At 43.9% G+C, this 21702-nt stretch overlaps 1 protein-coding gene across 1 annotated transcript; it reads right to left on the bottom strand.

Moving 5' to 3' along the window:
- Positions 1–1024: 1024 nt before the first annotated feature.
- si:ch211-202p1.5 (uncharacterized protein LOC103909337 homolog) lies at positions 1025–14104 on the bottom strand. Its single transcript, XM_046373604.1, has 4 exons — positions 13611–14104; positions 5895–6057; positions 3088–3201; positions 1025–3004 (listed from the first exon to the last, which is right to left on the bottom strand). Exons 1-4 carry the CDS (start codon positions 13669–13671, stop codon positions 2899–2901), a joined length of 444 nt encoding a protein of 147 aa, XP_046229560.1. The 5' UTR covers positions 13672–14104; the 3' UTR covers positions 1025–2898.
- Positions 14105–21702: the final 7598 nt, after the last annotated feature.

Genomic DNA, 21702 nt, shown 5'->3' with positions numbered 1-21702 from the left:
GTCGTGTAATGAGTACGAACAGCCATCAGATGAAGCTTTCTCTCTTAAGGCCTTCGATTCCCATGTCAACATATTGTTTTTAAAATGTTGTTTTTGTCGACATCATTTGCTTCTCATCACGTGTTCATGTACTGTTTGACAAAGGAGTGACTTGGTGTGAGGAACCTCGACTGTTCAGTAGGATTCACCGACTCAAGTCCACCAGACTCCTTTGACAAAAACACTCATTTCAGCTCTCAGAACACGGGCTGTTGTTGGTCTGCTGCTGATTGGTCAGTTTGTCTGTGGCTTTCCTGTTCTGACGTGAATGGATCGAATGCGTCCTCTCTCTAAGTTGTCTGAGCTGGTTGCAGCGGCCCCTGAGACCCCCGGGCCCTCAAAGCTCCGCTAACTGCCAGTCCCTGTCCCGCTCAGTCCGCAGTTTGATTTCTAACGGATGATGACGGACTTGTGTCACACATTCACACTGTGAGTAGCTTTTATTTGATTTCATGTCATTATTGATCCCTTGTGTTTAAAGGCCTTTAGTCAGCCAAACTGTTCAGTCTGTTTGTTTAAATATGTAAAAATCACCACAGTTTGACAGCATTCGAGGTCTGTGTTTAATGTGTTTAAGTAATTTAAGAATATTTTATAAAATAAATATACCTCAAACAAAATAATCAACACTCGTACATACATGATGCCATACATTTTAAGAGCGTTGCTTTCAGAACATCCTACAAAAGTTACTTTACACATGGAGTTTAATCACCGCCAGGCTGAAGATGTGAAGATCTGAACAAAATCAGGCAAAATGAAACCAAGAGTTCTGCTCTGCAACTAACTATGAAGAGCTGGATTTATTAAAGGAACAGTACAGCCAAAAATAAAAAGTCATGAGTCTCCTCATGTTGTTGACTGCTTTCCTGCCCGTCCTGGGTGAGGGATCCCTCCTCTGCTGCTCACCCTGAGCTTCCTCCCAGTGTTTCCCTGTTAAAGGTTCTTCTGGGAGTTTCTCCTCAGTCCATGTGAGGGTCGAAGGGCAGAGGATGTTGCTGTGATGTTATGTAAAGCCCTTTGAGACAAACGGCTTGTAAAAATGGGCTGTACAAATAAAGTTGTCTTGTCTCCTCGTCATGCTGATGGAGAGTCTGGTGAGGTTTCTGCAAAACGTTTCTGGAGCTTCAGAATAAAACAACGCTGCAGCAAACAAAATGGCTCCATGCAGCTTGTCCAGAACGCCGTCCTACTGTGAAGGTCCAGAAACGTGTCGTGGAGAGAACTTCCCATCAGCACGGGGGTGAGGAGATAATGACCAAACTTTCATTCTTGGGTGAACTCTTCCTTTAATAACACGATGAGTGTGATGTTTCTTGGACATTTTTCTCTGACCCAACTCGTTTTTTCTGCTTCATTTTGGAACAAAACGTCAAATGTTTCACTTGGCTCGGATAAGAAACCACTGCCCTCGTCTGTCTAACTGTGAGGAGGTTCGTAGAACAGCCTTCGTCCGAGTCCATCGCTTTCCGTTGTTGCGTGAGTGCGGCGCAACACAAACTGCACGAATGAAGCTGAAACCCGTCTGATTGGTGAGCGCGTTCGTTCAGATTCTGAGCTTAAAACAACACGAGCTGATGAGGCGGAGCTCCAGGCCTTTCAGCCTCCCGTCTTCGTCCCGCTGAAGAGACGCCGAGAGGCTGATGGGCTCCCCGCGACCTTTGACCTCCCTGTGGACGTCAGCTGTTCTCTTTCTGAGTTTGTATTTGTGCCTCTGGAATGAAGTTCAGCACTGAGTGCAGATCTGTGGGGGTGGAAGTAATGCAGGTGCACTGCATGGCACCTGAACTTTCACCTGCCGTCGAGACGTCACACCGACACGTCGGCAACAGCTGAGAAATTTCAATTCTGAAATCAAACTGCGCTTTCATCAGAAGAGTCAGGACTTCACGGCTAACACTTACTGCACTGCAAAGTATCGGCAGATATCAGGTCAGTAAATGTCACATACGTTTTATACATTTGAAAATACAAATATTTTATTTTAATTTTACTGAAAAACCAGTGGAGGGACCGAGTGTGTCGTGGTTTTTGGGGCTGCGTCACCTGCAGACGGCCCCTCAGGTGAGTCTGGTTACCTCTGGAGAAAGGGCAGGTGACCTCACAACAGACTGAGTGATACCACTGAGGATGTACTGCAGTACCTCTGAGATTTAGAGAATAAAGTTCAAACATTTTGTGCTAATTTGAGAAAAAAAGTCATCAAATTACAAGATGAAGTTACAGTTTGTGCCAATGATTGTAATATCTTATGCACAGAGGTGGAATTTCAAACATATTTCATTACAAAACGTTGGAATATTTCAAGTACAAATTAGTAAAATTACATTAATGTATTTTTAGTTGTACTGTAATGTAGGACAGCTACTTTACAGTCAGTAATATAAGATTAAGACATATTTTGAACTTAATATGACAGCCAGCTGAGGACTACGCCTCAGTTTGCAGGATTATGGCTTTTCTTTTATATGAGTTTTGACTTGGTTCACATATTACTTTGGATTTTTCGGTCTAAATTATTCTTGGGATTTTTGGCGGCCAACAGATGACAGAATGTGACTGCAGAGTCACATGTGGATGCCTCCTCCGTGTGGAGGAGAGGCTTTCAGAGCTCTGACGCACTTTAAGAATATACGATTAAAATACCAAAATGTTGTAGGTTTCAGGGTCTTTCTTTCCACCAGGCCGTGTTAACTTCCTGTCTCTCAGTGCTACAGAGGAGCTGAGACGGTCTGGGAGCAGAGGGGTCGCGGGTTGGATCAGAGCAGCTCCTGTCCAGTACTTCACTACATACACTGTACACACAACGATCAGGTCTGTTTGTGTCGTCTCTGATGGGACCGCGGAGCCTCCTCTCACTCAGGTCTGCTGTTTGAGGGCGTGTTGGCTCCTTGTTTCCCAGAATGCACCCCTGCGTCTCTTCAACCGTTTGTCAGTCCTCCTCGTCACCACAGCGTCTCCCCCACTGAAGACAGACAAGGAAGAGGAGCAGCATGAGTCGTGTGTGTGTGAGTGTGTGTGGGTGTGTGTGAGTGTGTGTATCCTCACTCTGTGTGGACGGAGCAGAAGCTCAAACACTCGGCGTCCTCTGAGCGCGTGCAGAGGCAGCGGCTGAGGTCCCTCCTCAGTCGGACTGAACCAAATCCATATGGAACCACGTGGCTGGAAGACAGACAGGGTCACCATGAAACACCTCGCTGACCGCAGTGTGAGGCGTTCAGAGCCTCCATATTTTCATCTCTTCTGTGAATTCTGTCTGTTGGTGGTTACTGTGGGTCAGCCGCCTGTTTCACCAACTAATTTGGTAATTGATCAATGTTTTCAGTCATTTGTCAATGAAAAACATCAAACATTTGCAGGTTTAAGCTTCTGAAAGCTTCCATTTTGGACCGTTGGTTGGACAATAGAAGACATATGAAGACATGAGTTTGGGCTCAGGGAGACTGGGACGTGCACTTCCTCACAAGTATTTAACATTTTATACACTCAATGATTAATCTTGAAAATTGTCTGATGATGATAATCAGGCCTCGTACTCAGCACCTTTACTGTAATGATGAAAGGACACGACTCAGCAAAGTTTAACAAAGCCTCAGTGTTTCTAAGCATTTTGTCGTGTCTTTAAAGCGATGGTTTGACATTTAGTGGAGACTGGACTCTCAGCAGCTTTAAGACACCCACTGCTGGATCAGAGGTGGGCCTAACCACACCACAGGGACGACTGCCAGCAGATTCCAGAGGCTTCACAGCCTGACATCTGTGACATAACAAGGACAAACCTTAAAAACAAAGAAAAAACTAAAAATAAAATGCATCACTGGTGTCAAACATATGGAGTCGGGGACAAGCAGTTGGACTGAGTTTGACAAGTGGTTTTACGAGAATCACATTGTTGGAAGGTTAAGAACATCTGGCTCTCGTTTCCACTTTGTGGCCCCCGACAAAACGCGACCCTTCCACCTCGCAGCCTCGTCTGCTCTCCACTGTCCTCCATCACAGCTTCTGTCGCCTCACGTCCACAGGAGCTCCGATTCTCCTCCTGCAGCTTTTATGTCAAACTGTCTTGAGTCATGGCTCCACTGTGCCTCAGCGCTGCTGGACTCTGGACTCCAGACATCACTATCAGGTCTGAATGTGAACTCTGGCTGGCTGGGTGTCAGTGATGCACCTGCAGAGTGCGTCATGTGACAGTCCACCTCATCACTGGGCGAGTGCACTGACACCTGTGCCTGTCCGACTGACTGAGCGATCTGTATCCACACCCTGAACGGGCGGGGCTTCGTGTGAATGTGGGCGGTGCTTACAGAGAAAGTCAGTCATATGTGGGAAAATCAAACGGTGACACAATCAGAGGTCACAGCAACGTCTGAATCAGGCTGTGAAGATGAAGAATCAAAATCACGTCGGGCTTGAAGCTGCTTTGGATGTGCAGCAAATATCAGCTGTTCTGTAAACTGCCTGGTGAACCTGCTGGAGGCTCGCTGTCAGCCAGAGTTCACGTTCAGACCTGATAGTGATGTCTGTCAGCTTTTAGCCTTCAGTTTGGATCGCAGCCTTTTTGGATGGCTGAGGAATTTCATTTATTTTTACACTTGCGAGAGTGAAAATCTGCAGAAACAAATCCATGAAACACAAATGTGTGTGTATGTCAGATTTAAAAATAATATTTGCACTGAAACGATGTTACAGTTTAACAGTTTGGTTTTGTTTCCGTGTGTGTAACTAACAGGACTCCCTCGATTTTGGGTGTGAGGTTTGTTGACGTATCTGAAGCTAAACGGCGCCTGAGCAGGATGTGCTGCTCTCAGGAGCTGGAGGTGGTTTAGTAGTGCAGTTAGCGATGATGGGAACTGCCACGCCGTTTAAAAACGACTTTATGATGGAGGCAGGACGGTGGCGTTTTACCACGCTGCTATGTTTAGACTAAACTAACAATCTGAGGCTTAGTGAGAGGGTCTGCACGAGCTGTTTTTGGCTCATCTCTGGAAGCCATTTCGGTGACTTTTTCTCCCTCTCGAGTTAATTAATCTCGAATGTGGGCACACGTTTTCGGAGTGTAGGTTGGTTAAATTTCTCGAAACAGCTCATACTTTCAAAAAGGAACAATGAAAACAACAAAATAAAGTCAGTTTTAACAACCTTGTGATTATGAAGGGCTTTATGTGCTCACTGAGACCCCAGGCCAACACTTTAATGTGAGCTGAGCTGGTGAAGCTCTCAGACTCGGCACTAAGGAGTTAAGTGGTTGTGGGCAGATGAGGGTCTGACCGCAGCGATTTCAGACTCTTTCTGGTCTCCTTAAAGGGTTAAAAGAGGCTATTTAGAAGCAGCGAGAGGAAACACGGTAGAAATTACCCTTCGTTAGGGAAGGTGCTTTCTTATTAGCTCCACCACATCTAACTGCTCACTCATTTCTTGTGCATACTGAATTAAAATGAAGTTAATTGCTACCGATTGCGCCTGGCTCCTATTAGAGGGCAGGCGATTTATACATATTGACTCTGGGGTTTATAGTCAAAAAGCTTCCATTCAGAAGATAATCACCTCATTTCTTACCTGAAAGTTAGACTCTCCAGTTGAGTATTTCAGTTTAGTCAATTATTTATCGTGTTTTTATATACTAACAACAGACTTTTCTTGTAATCCTGTAAGCTGTTGTTTCTCAGTGTTGAACCGAACGCCTCCCATCCTCCCCCAGAGGACGCCGAGCTGCTGCTGCAGGGGGAAGGTTGTCCACCCTGTGAGCTTTCAGGCACATCACCGACTACTCTGGTTTGTTTAATCATCATGTTTTAAAACTGTAACCCCGATCCCCATGCTGCAGCGCCAACACCGCTTGCTGACAGTAGACTCACCTCGGGGTGTTGACCCAGACGATGCCAATGTGGCAGAAGAAAATACATTCCTTGTCTTTCTGGTTCTCGCAGGAGCAGCGTTTCTCACGCCGGTGGGCTGTGTGGGTGAGCTGCAGCAGGGGGCCCTCCTCCACTGTGGGGCCCATAACAGAGAAAGTGGAGGCTGGAGAGTCAAAGAAGAGGATACGTATTTGACATATTATGGAAATATATATTATATGTCTCTTGCTGTATCATAAAGTACACATGTTTAAAGAGTATTTAACAGGTGTCTAGTGACTCTTAAATTGATTTGATTAAATTAACTAAACTGTGTTTATAACAGTCCCTGCTTGGCTCATGTTCCTGTAAATAATCAAATTATCTTTAAAGTCATTCTTACATTTAGTTTTCTTCATCGCTGTTCAAGGTTTGGTCCCAAAATAGGCTTCTTAGCCAGATTTCCTTGGGAAATATTACAGCTCTGTTTAAACATAACACTCACACTCCAGTTGCACCAGAGGGCCCCACAAAAACCATATGACCACTGGTTTACTGTCAGCTCTGTTGTTGACCCCTGGGCCCACAGGGTGTGTGTCCTAATGACACAACAACAGGCTTACACTTCTGGTTTGGCATCAAATATTCATCTGACATTGGATGGACGGACACGACTCCCCTCAGGATGAACTGTAATAACCTGAACGATACTCTCGCTTTTCATCCCATTAATCTTTTCTTCTATTGTCCAGCAATGTGATGGCAGACACCAGCTGGACAACAAGGTCACGTGTGTGAGATCAACAACAAGATTAGACAATAGTTAATCCTGCTCCCAGGGTCTACTGCAGGTGGTCTACATGCTGTGAGTGAACAGGTAGGAGGAAGGGTGAGCGAATAAACTCAGTTTCAGTAGTTGACAGTACAGGCTACGTTATCCCTAGCTGTAATAAACAGAGTAGAAAAAGTACACATTGCAAACAAGTTGTTTACCAACTGCTAGTAAATCTCAAGGAAAAAGAAGAAGAAGAAGAAGAAGCAACAAACCGGTGGCCTTGACCATTTAAGAGGGAATGTGGAAATTATTTTTGAAATCTACAGAGAAAACCCAGGAAGGTGTGGACAGATAGTGTGTTTTAACCTGCTAGCTGAATAAATGTATGATGGATCTCCAGATCCGACTTGTTGAGGCAGAGAGCTCAGAGTACCTCCTCACCGAGATGTTTCCACGGCTGCAGACTCTGGTGTTGTCGTGTGCCATCACAAACTACAATATTGGACACGTGGTTGACTTTTGAGCTTGAGCACCTCACAGGCATAGAAACAACAGTAACTCTCCTCCTGAACACACACACACACACACACACACACACACACTGAGGCTTACCTGCACACATGTACATATTAAATAAGCACACGCAAACACTCAGAGGGCTCATAAAGCCCGCAGAGCCTACAGACAGCCTTTGATCCTGCTCTCAGTGCACACAGGGGGGACGTTTGGGCGTCTAAAGAGGGATTTACATGATTCACACACAGGCACAAAATAACACCTCTTCTCACCATACTTGGTGCAGGGCTGTCCGTCATATTGCTGTGTCCCAGAGAATCAAACATTCAAGGTTGTTACTCGTGTAAAGTTTCCAAACAAGCTGTTATTATAAAACACTCTAAGCAGTCTGACATCAGTGCAACAAGAATCCCAGGACACCAAGCTGAAAGTGGACACTTTGGGTTCCCAACAATATCGAAAGTACAAGAGCATCGATTGCTCAATCACCAACATGATTAGTCAGAGGTCACGGCGCACTGTGAAACATGGAACACATCTCAGCGTTTCCTAAACGTGGCTAGAAAATAAAAAATCAAAACTCAAGGCCCAAGTGCTGACAGCTTGTGCCTTGGTGTTCACAGACACACGATGAGCAAGAAGGAAAAAACACTTGTAAAGGTTTATGGATAATTAAATAATAATTATCAAAATGTGCCCGTAATTATAAAAAGTGGACAAGAAAACCTCCTCTTGCTTGTTCCACCCCTCGTGGTCACTAAGTACAGCATGACACTAACAGGAAGCTCAACCACAGAGGCAACAGCGATTCACTAAATGAATGATTTCATAAACTTGTGGCTGCAGTTTGACTGCAGAGAATAAACTGGCACACGACATCTTTATAAGTATGTGCAGGCGTGAGGGTGTGTGTGTGTGTGTGTGTTTGCAGATTTACAGCACGCATGGCGCTCATTGTTTTCAGATGTTAAAGGACCAGATCGGTTTTACACTCATTCTATTCCCAGTAGTTCAAAAGGACAGAGGTGGAGTTAGTACTCATACCCTGGAGTGAAAGTACCAGTACGGCCATGTTAAAATGCACCAGTAAAAGTCCTTCATCACCTGCTAACACCTGAGGGTTCGACTAATACCTGGAACAATCATTCCCATCCCATAAGGGTCCTAAACAAGGGAAACGTTGTTCGCTGCTCCGGTAAGCAGGGCGAACCTCAGATACGACTTGGCCGCAGCAGATACTCTGCTCAGCTTTGACTACTGACTGCAGTCGTACAGTCGTGTTACTTGGATGAGGACTGAAGCGACTGCCAGTCTATACACACAGCTCCAGAACTCACAGGGAAGGTAGTTATGTTTCAGATGCAACCGATCAACACATGGAAACAATGAGCAGCAGGTTTATATTGTAGCCTGATCGCAGAAGTAATGAAGGACTTGTCGTTACAACACATGACCTGAGGGAATCTCAGTGAATTCACGGTCAGATTGGCTGATAACTGCTTTTGCTTTACGGAGCACCTGTTTCTCCCAGACCACAAACAGACCACAGTATGTGAAGAGCAAACATCGTCCATTCAGATCCACCCGTGGATTCGCTACAGCCAGTATTGCTCAGGGTACAGCTTGGAGGCAGCACTGATAAAAAAGACAACAAATATGCTAAAACAAACACCACAGACCCTTAAGTTTATATTCATGGTCTGTTAGTGGATGTCAGGAGGAGAGAAACCACATATAATAACACTGGCCCCATGGTTACAGAAAGCCGTGTTGTGTTGAACCAAATTATGAAGGTATTTGATCTTCACTGAGCCAACTAGAAAAAAATAATAAATCTTGACAGGAATTTGGTGAAACTCAAGCTGGAGTGGAATCACGCTGCTAACAACAATCACACACAATCACAGCAATGTTTTTTATTGCAGTTGTCGCTGAAGACAAAGTTTTGGCTGCCATTACTTTCCATTTGGTCCAAACCCTAACGTGAATGCCAGCCTCCTTTTCTATGGGAGTGAATGTGACATCAGACTGTATGCTCAAAGTTGTTTCCTGGCTAAAGGCAATGAGTTATACTTTATAGACTTAAACACACACTGGTATCCTGGTCGTTCCTGTCTGGCACCCATTCAACCCTCCAAGCAGCCCTCATACCAATGCATGCTTCCTGCTCTCATAATTTCTTTTAGTGTTTTCTGGTCTTGTAGTGCTGGTGCCCATAAGTGTACATGTGCAAGTGTTCATGCTAATGTCTGCATCTGTGGCTCCAGAAAAAAATGAAAAAGTGGGAAACCTCAAGAGGCCAAACCTACATTGTTTAGAGACTGCCAAGCCAGAATTTAATTTCTTGCCCTGTTATGAGAGCGTCTGCCCGGCTCCACAGGGTTTGACAATATCTGACATTATACAAGCGGATGAGCTGCCTAATCCCTGAGCTGGCTGTTTGGACTGGCACTCTGCAGGTAGAAGAACCATAGATTCAGTGTGACCGTGCAAGCAGACAAAGAGTTTAAACACGCTGCCGAGCATTTCACATCCATTGTGTTGTTCTAGCCTTGGTGGACTCAGGTTTCCTGGGAGGTAATAAAGGTGCTGAGGCCAGCGTTATAGCCAGTGTAAACTCTCTGCCTAATTCAGAGCTATTTAAACCCAAATGTCTCCAGTTTGAATCCCCAGACAGGCTGGAAAAACTGGACTGGTCTGAAGGGAGGAAGACACTTCTGAACTCCCAGTTGATCTCCAACATGGGGAAGCCATTTTAGTGTTAAGGTCAAAGGTTGTAGTATCTACCTCCAATGGAGGCCAGGCGAACACAAAGCATATTTCTGCCGCACAAATGTTTATTTTTTTCAGGTCAAGTCAAATTATTTTTATTTTCATGGCTCAATATGACATACCACTAAATGTCCTAATGGGCTTCACATGTCCACAAACTGTTTCCATCGCAGCTCAGGAAAATCAAACCCCAAGGACCGACAAATTATCATCTGATAAGAATTTCTCTAAGGGTCTACCATCTGATGAGAACTTTGAGATAAAGAACGAGTATGAAACTCATGACCAAAACATTTATACAAGCTGTTATTGTGTTGCTAAAGGATGAAATTATAATGAAAATAAAGTACTTCCTGGAGGACACAGACTGCAATTTGAAAACGACTGATTTCTCAAAAACTGCAGAACTGCATTAAAACCAAGAGACTCATCTGTTGTTTGAACAGTCTGAAACCTTTAGTGTTCATTCTGCGCTCAGTATACAAAAGATACACACAAAGCAGTCAACGCTTAATCATCACAGCTGACCTCAACAACATCTTCCCAAACCAACATTAGCACAGCTGAGTCACCAACCTTTGCTCTGAGTGGTGGCTGACGCTAGTAAAAATGCTCAGCTAACGTCAAGCAGAGCAACAGCCCAGTTATCTCCACAACACGTTATCAAACTAGCTAATTAATTACACAAATTTATCGAGGGTTCAACTCTTCATGAACAAGTGCAGACCTGATTGCAGACATGCTAACGCTAGCTTCAGCTGATTGATGTGAGAGAAGAGGAAGCAGTGTTGTTCTTGTGGTTAACGGTTGCTAGTCCAGTCATTCCGATGTAATTCTGTTTGGATGTTTACTGGACTGTTCACCCTCGGACGAAGAACACAAAAGTAACACTATCTTATGAACTGAGATTGGCAGGAGTACAAAGAGCCAAACTAGTGTTAGCCTAAACTCTGATAGTCTGATATAATATAATCTTACTCCCACATGCATAAGCAGTAATGATATGCTAACTCTCAGCCTCAGGAGTACCTTAAGGCTAACTTACATCAGACCTGGCAGATGTTTAATCAACTTTTTCCACTTTGCTTGCATGTTTTAAGACTATTTCATACTCTGCACGTGAAAAGAATCTCTCAGGCGCTATAGCTCACATGCCAAGTTGTGGTTGCTAATCTATGAATGGACAGTTAGGGTACGGGTTTAGCTATCAGTATTGCCGCTTTCGGAACTGTGCTTAAAGGGTGTCTCATTGATGTGGACAGTTGACTCCCCAGTTGTTGTCGACTGACAACCCTGGGATAGACTGCTTTGATTTGAGGTGTCTGGATAAAGAGGGTTTTAAAAAAGTTAGGACATCAAGACTCACAGATTGTGTTATAAGACATATTTCCTCAGGTCAGTCAGCCGTTCCTGTAATTACATGGGCTGTTAGGTTTTATTTGGTGTCCAAGCTGTATAAAGAAAGACACTTTGGTGTTGTCTTGTGATTTTAAAGCTCTGGTTTTTGCAGCTAACCCTAATAGGCCTCAGATGTCTGGCCGTGACACACGATGGCCTGAAAACAAGCAGCATAGATTAAGAATAACAAAGTGGTAAAGATTGTGGAGAAAGGAGAAAAAGGGAGGTGTGAACCACCAGGAAACCAGAGAGAGAAGAGTAAAAGGAAAGTCAGGTTTTTATTTACACAACTAATCATATCATAAATCACTATTTGCCGCAAGTGGCTTTACGATTATACAACACGCTGGGTTCTTTGACCCTCGATTCAAATGAGGAAAAACTCGCCCAAAACTCTCTAAACAGAAGCCCAGGTAAGATGAAGAACCCCGGAGGAAGAGTGCCTCTCCCAGCACGTGGTGCGCTCAGATTCACAACAGAAAATCAGAGAATACATGTTTAAGAGCACAACAGGTGTGGTCCAACAGACCTGGAAAGTCAGATGGAGGCAGACATGCAAACTGTGGTTAGAGGTAAAGAAGTTGAAGGCTGCAGAAATCCACTCATCCTCTACTAATGAAATGTGAAAGCAGCTTCTCGTTTTTTGTTTGCATACTTAAGCTGTAAATCAACCATTTCTGCTCCTCAGCACAGCAGAGGAAGTCGCGATGAAGCCTAGATGCCAACAGTTTGTATTACATTTACCCCAAAGGCTGTAAAATGTTTCTAACATTCATTTTACTTGGGTTTGGTCTCCTGAATCACAGAAAAAAAATTTATAGGAGAGATGTTGACAGAGCGGTGCTTGTGGATTCCTCTGAGGCATGTAAGACTCGACTCTACAAATGTTTCTTTAACCTGATGGAGGTGACATCTGCCTGCTTGGTGTTACACAACAATGTCGGTATTTCATCTCTGTGATAAGTATCTCCCTGTGACCGTAATGAGCACAAACAAGAGGAAATGAGTGGCCTGACGGTAGACAGGATGATAAAGCACAAGCCCTCTTTAAAATGACTAGATCATCTTAAGCAACAATGCACCTTCCCTGAGGTGACGTACTGGCCTGCCCTCGCATCTTATTCCGACAGCCTTTGAACTCTTAAAAATTCACTACCAAAGATGTTTTCTAGTGTAAACTGAAGATTTCAAACCATTTCAGCTTGTCACTACTGGAACTGATTTCAGTGATCAGCCCCTCCACCGTGGCTCCTTCTGAGGATTTCCTTCCTGTTCAGAGGGGGTTTTTAAGGGGAAAACCTGAGCACTCGACTGGTTGTTGCTCACCATTCCTTCAACAAGACTGATGGAGGTATTTATACACACAATATGGCATCACTTTAAAGCAAGAAGAGGAAATATTTTCAGCTTTTGACTGGATTGTTTCTGATCATAAAGGATTTTTTTTAAATTAATGCACGCTTCAGTCTTTTTGCACTGAAGTTGCACTGAGCTTTGAAGGATAAATATGAGTTGTTGCTCTTTCATGGCAAAATAATGCATTTATGAACTTCCTGTCTCTTTCCCTGTTTGTGTCACAGATTTCACTTTTCTCACTCACTGCATTTCAGTTCGCAGCTGCGGTGGGCAGCCTGCGGTGATAAATCAGGTGCTGCGTCTATTTGTAGAAGCTGCCATTACCTCCTCTTGTATTTTGTGCCTCTGAGCACAAAATCTTAAAATATATATTGCCTGAGGCCAAACATGCAATTTTTGGTGGTGCCACTTGGCACCCAAAACAAGGTGAGGCTGATGGAAATGTCAGTTTTAGGTCAAAGTAGCAGACAAAACGGTGACCTGATGGTGGCAGGCGAAAAACCAGACAAGGTTTTTACAATTCAATACAATCACGTGGGGAACATGAACAGAGGACCATGGTGAGCCATCAAATAAATATTTGTCAACGCTTCACTGCAAACGCTTTGGAGTTGCTTGGGGAAACTCAGCTGTAAGAGTCATCAGGATGTGTTTAATCCTGAACGTCTGTGCCAGTCCATCCTGCAGATGTGGATTTAACATCTTGGAGTACCACCACGATAACTACAAGCGGAATTAATTTAAAGAACAAAAGTCAGCTCAAACAGAAATGTTTGCTCAAGCTTTACAGACTGCAGAAAAAGTGCTGAATGATTTCAACACGTGCACATTTGTGACTATTACTGAGCAAACGTTTATGTTTCCATTGCTTATTGATCCCTAACTGGAGCTGCAGAGACAGACAGATACTGAGCGTTTACCTTGATGCTGAGGGATCAACATCAGAGCCATGGCCATGAACCAGAAGTAAGTGAAGTCCATCCCGCTTGCCCCCTCAGTGTCCAGGTGAGAAATCTGCCTAAAGCACCTCAGTCTTCACATGAAATTCCTCACAGCAGAGCTCCTTTCTTCTAGTAATAAAAACCAGCAGAGAAGCGCCCAAAGATATTTACAACAGCCCTCATACACGAGGCACAGGACGGCTGAATCAAACACCTGACCTTAAGAAGGTTCCCAGTCAACACCACAAAAAAGAATAAGTCCCTCAGGTTTACAACAAAAATGTCCACTCGATCCAGTCAAGTAAATGTTAAGCTCTGCAACATTTGTCACCCAGGTGCAGCGTGAAAGCCTGGTTCAGGGCGTCGAGTCGTATCCTGAGGGGCTGCGAGGCTGCTGTGGGCTCCAGACGGGAGGGAGGAGAATGTGACTGGGTTGGAGCAGAGCTGCACTGAGCTGTATCCCACCAGATGGAGAAAAGTGAAGTGCAGGAGAGGAGGGAGGAGGAAGAAGACTCACAGGGGAGGCAGGATCTGCAGATCTGCAGAGAGACACCTCCACAGCTTGCATTAATCACAGCCTCCTCCGCCTGCCGCTGACCTGTCGTGCTCTCTCGCTGCGCTCTCGCTTTGTGTTTCAGTGAGCACATCTCTGCTGTTTCTGCTCTCCTTTTAATCATAAATCTCTGCCTCTTCCCTCTGAGGATCTCCATGCATGGAAAACATCTTTATCTGTGTGGTTGTTTCAGACATGAATGTTTTCCTCAGGTAAAATATTACTACAGCACAAATTATCACTGACCCCACCAACAACTGTGACGTTAAAGTGCTGAACTCAGTTTGGTACGAATAGACAATAAAAATAGAGAATAAAACTGACAGCACTGCTGTGCTGGATAATTTGTTAATCACACAGAGAGTGATTAATGAAATACAACTGCAACAAGCTGTAACTGAAAATGTATAATCTGTGATGTTGAAATTCATCTTCTTTCACATTTTAAACTAATTCAGACTTCATGCCTTCATAGCTTGAGGAGAAGCAAAAATTCAAATCACTAAAAATGCAGCTTTGGAACATAATGTAGTTTACTGGGCCCTGATATCACGCACCAGAACACCTGGATTTGCTCTGATGTTCATGAACATTTTATCTCAGGTCAGTCTTTTTTTATTTCAGGTTGCTAGTACATATTGTGCACATTGACCAGGCTGCAAACTACTCCTCATCTGTTTTAGACTACTTGAAAATGCTTAATACACTTCCCCTCCCCGGGGAAGTTAAAAGGGTTGAAACAAGTAAAGTAAATTAAAAGTGCACAATATCTCTGTCCACCAGGATTTCAGTGTGTGGTTTTCAGCTCCCCTATTTACTGATAACAGTCCATGTATTTGTTTTGGAAAGAATTGCTGTGGAGCCTGCGGTGTTGAGGAGACTATAATGAGGTCATCTGGAACAAAATACTGAATGCTGAGCAGGAAAATGACAGAACAACTAAAGGTGGACCCCAGTTTCTGCCTGTATTTGTGTCTCTTTTGGCCCAGTTTAAGGGAGGTTGTCCCTGCAACAAACCAGCTTCACAAAAAGATTAACAAGGACGATAAAAACATCTGGGAAGCAGATACTGTACTATGGTGAGCTTCAGGAAGAGTCTTTTGGTTGGGTCTCCCTAAAATTGTTCTACCAGATCTCATGAAATTTAGTGAAACATGTGTTCTGAAACGTAAATAGTGAGCTCTGTGCAGAGGAAGCAATTTTCACCATCATGAAAGGCAGGGACAGCAGAAACAGACAGAAGCTTAAAATGCACTCTCGTGACTCTTCACAACTCTTCTTCACACTAACAAAATGTTTTATACTCTATGTAATTGACAGTTATAGTGCTGATTAGGAAAACTGCAACTGCTGTTGACAGGTATGGTCAAAAACAGTCTTGAGGGTGCAAAACATATCACTATCCATGAGGAAAAGTTGCTCTGAGACTGCATCACATGCCTCTTCGTCGGTCCTAAGTTGTGCTCCCCTGAGAAGCTGCTGTTCTTCCAGCAAGCTAACAAGGACTAGAAAGACCAGCCTCTGCCTGAGATCCTCTTCAGAGGTCAGTCTGAGCTTGTGCCACAAGATGACCCAAACACACTCACACACAACACACATCATATGTGTATGATTCTTAAACAGTGTTACATGAGGGGCTGTTTTGAAATGATCTTCTGGAATTGCTGACAGCATCTGGGTCTGTTGATCTCATAAAATAGCTTCACCCGGAATATCTTGTGTTTATTTAATATGATAATTTCAGAAATTAAAGATAGATTTTTCTGTTTAGCTGCCATAAATCTCACCTAAGCCATAACCGAACCTCTTAATCAATTGGATGTCAGTGTTTTACTGCCAATTAGAACATACAGCAGTCATGCTGTATCTACTAGAGACTAGAGGAATGACCAAGCTGAAACACTGGGGTCTAAGGTCCTGAATGGAAGTCCTGGGGGTTGTCAACGCCCCTGGCTCCTGCACCACGGTTTAAATAAAGCTTGTGGTTATGTCAAATAAACTATGATTAAGGTATGGTTAGCGTAAAGCAACTAAAACCTTTGGTTAAGTTTGGGGAGAGGTTGTGGCAAACCCTAAGTCCAAATCTGTTTGGTCTCAAACTCCAGATACAATCCTGCCTTCTTCTTTTTGTTTACTGATGAGATATGTGTTAATCAGTAAGCAATCCAGGCTATCTGCTGTCATCTACCTCCAGTCTTTATGCTAAGCTAAGCTAACCATGTCCTGACTGTGTCACATCTCCCATGTTGGTGTTGAGAGTTGAAAGTCAAAAGCACATTTTAATTCCATTAAGTGGGCAAAATAAACAACTTAAAAACTTCAGCTTCACTTCAACTTCAAGCCTTTATTGTCAGTATATTTTACATACACTGAAATTCTTCTTTACATTTAACCAATCACTGATTGAACACACCCATGTAACATTCAGTGAAACACACAGGAGCAGTGGGCTGCCATTTCAGGCGCCTGGGGAGCAAGCTGGGGGGTTAAGTGCCTTGCTCAAGGGCATATGAGCTGGCTAACGGAGGGTGGGGGGAGTGGGGGGTGATTAATCACTCCACCACAAACAGCTAAGTGACATGCAATCAAACCGGTGACCCTCTGGTCACAAGCTGCTTCTCCCCCAAAAAGCATGTTTCTCTGTTTGTGCAAGTGCATGTCATTTAGCTGTTTGACTTCTCATAAGATCTTCAGGTAATTAGAGAGCAGAAAGAAACTGGGAACAACAGCCTGTCGCGGTCCTGTTGCCCCAAGATACAGCACGATTATAGAGGAGGACGTTATAGATAGATAATGGAGGAGAGGTACAGAAAGAAAGGTGAAAGGAGGGGCAGGAGGTGAGAGGGAGGGCAGAAAGTGAAAATGTTGAGGAAAACCTATAACAAAAGAGCACACGAGAACATTAAAACAAGATCCAACTAATGGTGTAAACGAAAATAAAAATAATAAAATCCGCTAACACAGATCAGCACATCACAACTCAGATCTGGACCACAAATGGCAAGGCAAGATGGCTGCTGAGTGCAGAATTGGTTTGTTGGGCTCCACTTCTAGCCTCTGCATTTTACTACTAACCTACTCTTTTCTACTCTCATTGTGTGACCTGCAGTGAGAAGGATAATCCGGCCAACTTAACCATCAAAGCCTGTATAAAAGAAGCAAACACAGGATTGTCAAGGTAACAACTCAGCTTGGTAGAGTTCACGCTGCCAAAATCTGAGTGGTACTGCTTCTGCTGGCCGGGGACCAGATCCCAGAATCCCAGACCCGCCACATTAGAACAACAGCCCTGGTCCGGGGCATACAACTGTCACTGAAGAAGACTAACCTACCATGGTTAAACAATGAAATAAGGACACTCATGATGAAGTGACACTCTGCCTTGAAAACATCATTATCCACAAAACTTCAAACAGATCACTTAATCTACAAAAGCCTAAGACATAAAGTAGTCCAAGACCCGAATCCAAAATTTCCTACTACAGCAGTTTGACAGACCAAGCAAGGGGGAACAGCAGTTCTCTGTGGAAACATGTAAACAATCTAACAAACAGAGCACAAAAACAGTCAGAGATAAAGGAAATTAAAAGCCTTCATGGCAAATGAATTTAATTTGTACTTTGTGGAATCTGTGGAAGCACTGACAAAACACTTTGCCCCTCCAAGTGTCCTCAACCGTTCAAAAGAAATAACTTCTCTGCATTCATTTCTAATCAACGAGGTAACGGAGGAATCGACAGCAGGCATCATTAAGAAATTATCAAATTCTCAAACTAATAACATCTATGACATGAGTACTTGTTTTCTCAAAACATACAGCAATATATTAATGAAAACTTTGACTTATCTTGTTAACATATTCATCAGAACCTGCAAATTTCCTGTTGACTGGAAAAAAGCAAATGCAACACCTGTCTTCAAATCAGGAAGTAAGGACAATTTAAGAAACTATCGCCCCATCTCCATATTACCTGTCTGGTCCAAAGCTCTCGAGAAGGCTGTTGCAACACAACTATTGGACCACCTTGTCCAGATTGTTGTGTTCTGATTGTTCTGTTGAGGCGGTGGAGTGGTTCACATCTTATCTCCAGAAAAGACAACGGTGTGTCAAAGTTGACCAAGATAGATCCTTCTCTCTAAATAACAACATGGGTATACCACAAGGGTCTATTCTTGGGTCTTTGCTTTTAGTCTGCCTGAAACCTACTGCGATTACTACTGTTAATGTGTTTTAATTCTATTACTACTCTGTACAGCTGTTACCATCATTATTGTTACTAATATTGCTATCATAGTCACCTTCTGTATATTTCATTATCATTATCATTATGTACAGTTCCAACACTTCTGGTATTATTACTGCTGCTATGCATCTCTGCTTGTGTGCTCCTCCTAGATCTCCATTTTTATAATGATAATCAGATCCCCACTTTTCTATATATTGTAAATTCATTAATATTGTATATTTTTGATGTATATTGATTTTACTTTGTTTTAAAAGCCCAACCTGGAGTTGTGAATTAGGTAAATGCTATATACTCTATGTGCTATGTGCTCAGCTGTGCTATATGTCCTCTATGTTCACTGCATTGTCCCTGATAAATAAATAAAAACTAAAACTAACTCAAATTACCAAAGTCAAAAGTATGAATGGCTGTCTGAACACTTAATTGGAAAATTAAAATATAAAAAACATACGAATGCAGAATGTCTCACAGATCATGCCCACCTCAGATCTGGGTTATCACCTGTTCCCAGAACATGCACACCAACACTGGTGACATTTTGTTAACTGGGCTCTCAGGTACACATTCCAGCACATGTGGCGCCCCCTATGGTTGGGCACAAAATGCGTCAGCAGGCGTGTTACCGATCATGTTCTGAAAACCAAGCTTTCGGACAAATCGTTAATAAAACAAGGTGTGAGGGCTCCAATATTGCATTTGTTGATTACAGCGCCACCATCTGGCTGACTGCTCATATTGCTTTGGAAAAACTTGCACATCATTTCCAGTTACTGAGTCAAATATCATGTTTCTAGCTGTTTCCAGCTCACTGCGGTGGACAACAAATGGTGATAATAATGAGCCTCACAGACTCAGTGTGGTTCTACCCCTTTGGGGTTTGAACCCTAAATATGGCTGATCAAAAGCAGCAGTCAGTGGTTTCCATTTCCCCCACAGTCACTGTAAAAACTCAAACCAGCAAAGTAGGGAAGTGTCACGAAGGGATAGTTTACAGCAACCAATGAGCCCAAACATCATGTGGGGCGCCGGAACTCAAAAACTGAATGGCACAAAGAAATCCTAATGAAACTGTCTGGTGAGGCGTGTCAGTGGACTCTGAGGGAGATGCAAGTCAGTCGACCGCCAGACTGAAGCATCCTAAAACATTTGGAAAATCGCAGAATGATCCCCAGAGGGCGAAGCACTTAGACGCAGGTCTTGGTTTATGGACACGTAGAGCTGCTGACACCAGATCTCACACAGACGTCGTAACGCCGAGACGATGCTCACAGCATGATGAGCGTGATGAGTTATTTTCGACACTGCAGACGTGCCTCTGGTCTTTGTTTTTAAGATGATAACCACGTTTCCTCAGACATTCCTGTATGTAAAGATAGTTTTGGAAACACTGACCTCAAATTTACATAAACCACTGCTGACGAGTTTCTGTCCGCAGCACCAGCTGTCCTGTCAGCTCCAGAGAGGACAAACTGTCTTCACCACTTACCGGACAGTAACAGATTTACAACAGGCTCAGAGAATAGCATCGTTTTCATCTCCTGACGCTTTGATGTTGTCATCTTACGTCGATCCTCTGCAGTGAAGCTCACAACACGAGACATCTGGAGGGTAATGTGATGTGGAAGGCTGCCTCGGGGTGTTGTGCTTGACTGAATCAAAGACAGAAATAAAACGTGCGTGAGACAGATGACATTGACAGACATGAATGAGCTGCAGTGTCTTCCAAACAGGACAAATTCTCCTCACCTGCTTCTCTCCTGTCACTCATTACAAAGACAAAGAGTCGTCCCAAAGGGCGAAGCAGCACCCTGAATGAGTTTCCTCTGGGCGGCGGCTCCAAAACGTTTCCTGCTGGGCAGCCTTTTGTGGACACACACACACACACACACACACCTCCTAAACTGAATGTAATATTGTCTGAAACTCATAAGAAACTTTAGTGACTTTTTACTAAAAGAAATAACTGTGGGTTTTCTCAGCATTAACAGTAATAAGCACGTCCAAAGGGCCCAGGCTTGTTTTTTTTCCCCACAGCCTTCAGCTGTGATCTGGGATGAAGATCTGAGGAATTTCACAGTTTAACATATTGTTGCTTATACTGTGAAAGGTTGTTTTTGAGCAAAATACGGCCACATAATTGATTATCCATCCATCCGTTACCCACGGGGGCTGGAGCCGATCCCAGCTGAGGCTGAGGGCGAGAGGCGGGCTACACCCTGAACTGAATGCATTCCTCTGATCCCTCGCTAGTTGTCGTGGGGACAAAGGGCGCCTCCTCAGGACCTGAGCAGTAATCTTGTTTTCAACATGTTGTCACACCACTAACTGATCTTAATGCTAACAGAAAACACACAGCTGTCACAAACAGATGTGTCATCGTTCTGAGTTTTTCAAGCAGCACGTCCACCGTTTAAAATCGGAGGCGACGTCGGCGGGATTGTGCGGATGCAGAGTTCGTGCGGGCCTGGCGATAACACCCTGTCGAGAGAGCAGTGTCTTTTCTGATGATACACCACGGGAGGACAGCTGATGTGAGATGCTGACATCATGATAAACCACTCTTATGACTAATATAAATGTAGGCATGCAGCTCTTTGTGTTCTGATTGGTGGGCTGACCGACCACCAAACACTGCAAAGTCCTGACGCTGAGCCCAGCGGTCAGCCGGCCGAAGACCAGCAGAGCACAGCTGTGCCTACTTTGAGATCTTGACTTTGATGAGCAGCAGAAAATGGATGAGACTCTCCAACAAGAAAAACAAGATCAGTCATTTAGGAAATGCCCGAGCTCTCCGGCAGGAATTAGCTGCTCCTCCTGAGGATACAAGAGGAGCAGCGTGATGTTATTACAGAGACACAGAGGACGGAGGAAGTCAAGGTGGACGGATGGTTCAATCAAACATCCAGCTTAAACCCGGGAGACTCAGCTCACTTACCGTCGTCTACAGACGGTGAAGATTGTTCGTTTCACAGTCACGCCACAGTCAAACCGCGGTGGACTGTAGCATCAGATCAGAAGGTGCATCTTGTTGTGTGGAGAACGTTTTCATGGCTACGCGGACTCTCGTTTAACAAACAGAAACAGAAAACAGAAAAAGCAGCTGATGTCACAGTTCAAATGTTTGTCAGTTCCAGGAAGTCACGCTGTCCGTCCGCCCGTCTCTGAATAACACCGCCCTTCTGAGGGCCTGTTCATTTGTCTTCTGTGTGACAGGTAGTAATGTGCAGGCAGCATCTGGGGAGTGAAAAATGATCCGAAATTTTCCAAAATG

This window comes from Scatophagus argus, chromosome 19 (assembly GCF_020382885.2).
Source record: "Scatophagus argus isolate fScaArg1 chromosome 19, fScaArg1.pri, whole genome shotgun sequence".
Classification (NCBI taxonomy): Eukaryota; Metazoa; Chordata; class Actinopteri; family Scatophagidae; genus Scatophagus; species Scatophagus argus.
This window is presented reverse-complemented; position numbering and strand designations above follow the sequence as displayed.